This window comes from Diuraphis noxia, unplaced genomic scaffold, assembly GCF_037042655.1.
Source record: "Diuraphis noxia isolate RWA-SAM2 unplaced genomic scaffold, SU_Dnox_SAM2 contig0004, whole genome shotgun sequence".
NCBI lineage: Eukaryota > Metazoa > Arthropoda > Insecta > Hemiptera > Aphididae > Diuraphis > Diuraphis noxia.
In genome coordinates, this window is record NW_028301714.1 from 71,865,924 (window position 1) to 71,872,945 (window position 7,022).

Here is a 7,022-nt window from a genome sequence, read left to right on the forward strand (position 1 = left end):
TGGTTAAATTGATAACCGAGGCGTAAACGGACGATCAGGTAACCGAAGATATAATCATGTATTGTAATACTGGCCCTAAGCAAGTGACGTATTGCGCAGAATAGAACCAAAAATGGTTTTTTTGTTAAAATTTTATATAATCTGTGACCATACCGTGTTGTTATATCATGTATTATATTAATAGACCTTAATAGTATAAGGTCTATGATTATATTATATTATCTGAGTCATGATCATAGAGTAATATACTCTATGGTCACGTACTTGACACGTAGAGAAGATACGGCGACACCACGTCTTGTACATATTCCAGTCGCAACTCGCAAATTTACTCGGCAGTATGGTAGGTAGCGCCACAATTCGCTTGAAGGTCGGTTTTTATATTGTTATTACATTGTTTTTAATGTAAAATAATAAAAATCATATAATATATTTTTGCCGTTTTCGATACTATTAGTTAAGAATATAGGATATTAACCAAGTAAGAATTATTTGTAAGTAATTATCCTCTTCAATTATGTACAATTTAATGTAGATTTTATGAAGGAAGTTTTATTTTAAAAGTATTATATTTTAACAGTTATATGTTACATTGTTATGTGAGCTTAGTGCTTAATTTAGTTTTTTTGTTTTTTATTTTTTCTCACATACAAAATATATTCTGGAATGTAAATAAAATGTTATTATATTTTTGGTTAATGCATTTGCATGTTCATCACACCCGAGTAATTTTATATTAAATTTGTCTGTCCTTAACTCATCTAATATTAAAAATAATACATTTTTTTGTATTTTAGTTTTTGCAATAATTGAGCAAATAGCATCTCCGAGCTAAAACTAATAATAATAATTATTAATTAATATACAAATACATAATATATTAAACCTATGTAAATTGTTTGCATATTTATATTTATAATATACCTATTTATATATTATTTTATTACTTGATAAATAATTTCATAAAGTTCTTTAGATGGTACAAGTAAATAACCAATTAGGTACCTAAATGATGAGAATTAAAAATAGAATATTATCAATTTATAAGTATTATTAATTATTATTATGTATATTATATTATTATTTTAATTGATAATATATTCAATTCTCTATTGTAATTTGTAGATCTATCTTCTCTACATCATACTTGATATTAAATTTTTTTTTCTTATATATTATATGGGTACCTACATAAATATAATTAAGATTTTTGGGTATTTGGGACTTGGGACTTATACCTATAGCCTACTTGGGACTTGGGTTAATAGGTAGTAGCCACGAATTCAAATATATTTTAATTTGTGGTAGTAGCAGTATATTTGAGCTTTTATTAGCAGTTTGAACTAGTACCAGTACCTTATCCCTTGTACTAAATTGTACCTATTTACTAATTTCATTTTTGTACATATGTATCAATTAATAAATGAATATATTTATATCATACATTTTATTTAAATCAATATATTTGTACGATATGGCTGAATACCATATATTATTACAATTTTTACATAATAATTGGTACACGATTCCAAAACAATTATGTATTTTAATAATCTATACAATATAACATAAAATATATTATATTGGCATGCACATTATTGACATTTGAATAACAATTAAAATAAATAAAATTTAAATATAAATAATCTACATTGCGACTCGTATAAAAGCATAGAGTCGGCCTTTGTGCGAATGGTAGCGTACTCTGGTGATCAATTCTGAACTACCAAACTGCCGCGATTTTTGCGTCATATATTTGTACCTAGTACTGCAGTTGTCTGCTACCATTGAAAGATACGAGAGTGGTCGAGTGGTGTCACCTTATCTTCTCTACATCGTGATTCGTGATCCGAGTTCTACGCATATAGTAATATTACTACTGATGTCGGTGATTAATAATTAGTGATAACGCTAATAAGTATTTAAAATTTTTTATTATATGTTTTTGTATTCTTGACTCTTGTATTTGTGATTACCTGTTAATATTTACTATTTAAACAAATATTTTAGAATTTATTTTTTATTAATTTACTGTATTCAATACTCAACAGTCACTATCTACTCATAACTCAATTATGATTTATATTGAAACAATATAACAATAATTATAAATCATAAAAAAGGCTTTTTTATTTTTATTTAATCCACATTATATAAAAATTTAATGATGTTGATAAAAAAGTAAAAACTATAAATTGTAAACATTCTTTTTTACCGTCTGATTAATTGAATCAGCGATGAAGATATGTACAGTGAAAGTATTTTAAAAAATCAAAAAGGTTTTGATTGGTAATAAAATATTATTGCCTTGTGTATAAAAAAAGAAACATGTCGATCCGAGAAATGGAAATCTCAGACCAAATTTTTTCCTTAAGACAATCAGATATTTGTAGACTTTGTGGACTAAGAAATTCCTCAACGTTCTTGATCTACAGAAAAGTAGATGCCGCTGAATTGACTATTGCAGATTTAATTAACCGTTATTTGCCTATTCAAGTAAATATGAAATAAAATACATCTAATCTTATGGCTAGGATTTTAGATAGTTCAACAAATTGGTTTTATACAAATATAAATTAATTTTTACCAACATGTTTAATGCATAATTTTTAGTAAAGTTATGGAGGCCAGTGCCAATTTCTTAAAATTTCTGCAATTCTATAAAATGTAATTTAATTATTAATTTTAATTCTTTAATGACACTTTAATTATAATATGTTTCCACTAATCTACCACCTGTTATTTATTTACGTAGATTGATGTGGGTTATCTTAGATTTTGTTGATTTTGATAACTATTTTTTTTGTTTTGAAGAAAAAAAACTTTCTACAGGTTGGATTGTACTCTTTATTTTCTTTCTGATAACATTAGGTATACAATGATTTGTAAAAAATAGCTTAAAACAATCTTATTTTAAAAAAATTTTATTTTATATTATCAAATTAGAGATTAAAATATTGAAAAATGGAGTTTAATACTGCAAGTAGAATATTATCCTCTATTAGTTAAATAAAAATTATAAAATTTGGTTAGTTCTACAGAACAAGACCATTATTCCTTGGAGGATATTTTTGAGGACAGCATAATATTGACACTGGGCGCCTTAATAAAAAAAAACTATAGCCTATAGGTAATACAATGCTATGTGGTTATTTTGTTTAGAAAATTGGTTGGCTTCTATCATTAAAAATTCAAACTTTTGATCTTCATTTAAGCCTATTTAACTATAATTTTATAGATTGTTCAGCTAAAATAAAATAAATAATATATTATTTTATTTTTAATTCATTATTGTACATGATAGGTGTCTGATGATGATGAATACCCAAGAGCTATATGTTCAAATTGTAAATGTCAGTTGGATATGTTAGTGAAATTTATCGATGATTTGTTAGATGGTCAAATGTTTCTCAAAAATATTTATAAAATGTACAAGTCCAAACAGCTTTCTTCAGCAGAATATGTACCCGTTGTTGATGAAAGAACCACTAATTTCAAGAATAATATAAACACTAAAAGTAATGATGTGGAATTTGTATGTGAAACTTGTGGCTTAACATTAGCTAACAAAAATGACTTAAAGGCTCATTTGAAAAATCATCATGGTAATTAAACAGAGCTAAATTTCAAATGGTTAATATTGAATATATACAGTAAAATTATCAGTTGTTTCTTTATAGTTACAGAAGAACAACCAAGCCTGAGTAGTATTTCAACAAATAAAGTTGCTGAAAGATTTTCATGTGAACATTGCAAGAAAACTTTTGCCCAAAAAAATGGGCTTAACACTCATTTAAAAACACATAAAGGTAAATAGTTTAATTTTAGCCTGTGTAATGGGCTATGAATTCTACGAAATAATTTTAACAAATAGATTTTTGGCTAATTGATAGTTTTTACCTTATACTATGTATAATCTGTAATCCAAGAATTATTAAAAATCTTTTTAGCTAATCAACAAAGTCACACACTCCTAGATTTCTAGAAAACTATGATTGGTTAGAAGGTTAATTAAAAGTCAATCCTAACACCGTTATTCACATTTTTATGAGAACAATTCTTCACATCAACAAGCCTGAAGTATAGCAGAATCAGATGTACGATAGTTATTGAGATCTGAGCATCTTCACACCACTCTCACAGAGATGACTTGTACACTTTTATGATTTTTAATTAGTTTAAAAAATAAAATAAACCATCATTACAATTTTTATTGCAAAAATAATAATAATTAATTTTTTCAATCACTTATTTAAAAACCACCAATATTTGAATCACCGGTAATTTGCAAACATCTGTTTAGATATAATTTAATTGCCACTAAATAAATATAAGGGCTATATTTCACTTATTCTACTAAATTTGTGCTAATAACAATGGTCAATAGGCAATTCTGTTGTATGGTTAAATATTAAGCTTTAAATAAATGTGAATTATTAAATTTATTTTAGTTTAAACATATTTTTTATCGTTTGTATAGGTGATAAAAAGTATGTATGTAAAGTATGTAAGAAAAGTTATTATCAAAATGGAAACCTACAAGAACACATGCGCATACATACTGGAGAAAAACCATTCAGTTGTGAATATTGTACAGTATCATTTAGAACATCATCTCAGGTTTATAATGATTTACATATAACAAATTTATTTATTTTTGTTTTGTTGTCTAATACTCTAATTTAAGATTATATTTTTAGTTAAAAACTCACATTCGATGTCATAGTGGTGCTAAACCTTACAAATGTTTGGTATGTGAACGATCATTCCCGCATAATAATACTTTAAAAATTCATTTAAGGCGTCATTACAATGATCGACAGTACAACTGTGAATATTGTCCAAAAAAATTTGTTGATCGTACAGCGCTGGTCAGACATTCTCGTACACATACAGGTAACTATATAGGTTTCTTGAAATATCATGTTTAATATTTATTCTCACTTCACAACTTAAAATTATATAAAACTGTTGTAATTAAATTTTGTCTAGGCGAGAAACCTTATTATTGTGATGTGTGTAACAAAGATTTTGCAGCAGTCACAAATTTCAACAAACATAAAAAAGTAAAGTATAAAATAAGTATATTTTCTATCATTAACTAAGTAAAATTAAATTTATCAATAAAAGCAATAAGTGATGCTACAAAATTTGCTTTACTTTTTAAATAAGAACTATTAGAATTTTAATGACAAAATAATTTGTTTTAAAAAAATTTTTTAAACAGATTTAAATTTTGTAAATTTATATCTTTATACACTCAAAACACGCTTAAACATGTTTAAATTTTTTTTTAATTGTATGGTTATATTTTCTATGTTAAAATGTATTTTCTGTGAAACTTTGTGTACAATACATACAAATATATAATCATCTAAAAAAAAATATACAAAATATATATTTATATCATCAAAAATTTATTATAGAGACATATGAAAGATAAAGATTCTACGGTATGGGAGGTGACTACTAAATTCCAAAAAGGCAGTTCAGAAATTGATTATATAAACGCTACAATTATTAACCATAATGATTTGCAGCAATGTGATAGAACAGAGGATTTATTTTTAATTTCCAATCAAGTCAAGGTATGTCAGACTATCTTTTTTATCTAAAATAAGCTATTAATAAAATGTATGTTCTAGGATCTCAACACTGATATACCATCCAATAGTGTTAATAATTTGGATGATCTATTAAACGTCAACACATCCTTCACATCTTTAAACTCTATTAGCTTTAATGAATCTATTTTAGAGTTAGCTGAAAACATTGTACCTTAGAGCTTAATATGATTGTGTATTTCATATTTATATGAACTAAATCAACAATTTTTTGTTTTATGAGATTGAACAAATGTCACTAATTTGTAACATTGCCATCAGTTCTTACTGCCATTAATAAGACTGATGAACACAGATTGTATCAAATTTATAAAATGTATTCTATTTATTTATCTTCGATTAAAATTTTTAAGGTTTTATTTTTATATAAAACTATACTCATTCACTCATTTCATTAGTGCATCTAGTATCTACTATCAGTAAACATGAACATTTTTAAGTATATATTTTGTACACATGTTTCTATTATCTATTATTTTAATTGTGATATGAATGTAACAGGATAATTTAATTATTGTTTCAACTTGCTGTAAAATATATTTATCATTTTATTCAACAATGTGTATTGAAAAAATACCATGTTTAAGTTTTTACTATTTACCCAATTTATTGAATGTTTATCCAGTGATCTTTTTAACATAAAACACTCATTAATTCAAAAACTATTTATGCTTTGAAAATATTTGATTATATTGATTACTTTCTTTGCCTAGACTAAAATATTATTTTTTTTTAAAGCTAATAATATAATAAAATAGTGAAAAATCTAACTTTGATACATGTATTATTATATTATTTTGAAATCTGAGGTTTAATAGACATACACTATAAATTATAATTTATTATTATTAGAGCACCTATAAAGTTATTGATTTTCTATCCTACTTTTGATTTCTCACTTTTTTTAGTTCATTAAAAGCAGATCAATTAAATAATTTATTAAATTATTATCATTTAAATTTCTCAATAAACTATTGTAAACAAATAAACAATAAACATAAATTACCGCATTAAAAATGGATAAAAAAAATGTTTTACAGTCACCTTAATCACATATTCACGTTGCTGTGTCACATTATCAAAACAGCAACTATATAAAACACATACAGGCAATCTTAATAAAGCTTAGCACTTTTAATATTGATCATAATGTCAAATTAGTTAGGTAAGTAATATCACATTACACTTATGGCATAAAGTTACCAAACAGGTAAGTAGTTGTTCAAATACTCCATGTAACATAAGTACATACTACAGAAACTTACTAAAATGTATTCTATTTATTTCCATTCGATTACAATTTTTAAGGTTTTATTTTTATAATAAACTTTACTCATTCACTCATTTCATTAGTGCATCTAGTATCTACTATCAGTAAACATGAATATTTTCAAGTAT

The 7,022-nt window shown here is 25.0% G+C and overlaps 1 protein-coding gene across 1 annotated transcript; it reads left to right on the plus strand.

Moving 5' to 3' along the window:
* Positions 1-1,091: 1,091 nt before the first annotated feature.
* On the plus strand, positions 1,092-6,183 carry LOC107165954 (uncharacterized). Its single transcript, XM_015514411.2, has 8 exons — positions 1,092-2,496; positions 3,305-3,605; positions 3,681-3,809; positions 4,481-4,620; positions 4,701-4,896; positions 4,993-5,066; positions 5,427-5,588; positions 5,646-6,183. The coding sequence occupies exons 1-8, from the start codon at positions 2,329-2,331 to the stop codon at positions 5,781-5,783; spliced, it is 1,308 nt and encodes a 435-aa protein (XP_015369897.1). The 5' UTR covers positions 1,092-2,328; the 3' UTR covers positions 5,784-6,183.
* The last annotated feature ends 839 nt before the right edge of the window (positions 6,184-7,022 follow it).

Bases quoted from the DNA above. Each gene is read 5' to 3' on its own strand.
- LOC107165954 (XM_015514411.2), top strand. From the start codon at position 2,329: ATGTCGATCCGAGAAATGGAAATCTCAGACCAAATTTTTTCCTTAAGA. The intron at 3,810-4,480 runs GTAAATAGTTTA...TCGTTTGTATAG, and splicing joins TCATTTAAAAACACATAAAG to GTGATAAAAAGTATGTATGT. The intron at 4,621-4,700 runs GTTTATAATGAT...TTATATTTTTAG, and splicing joins CATTTAGAACATCATCTCAG to TTAAAAACTCACATTCGATG.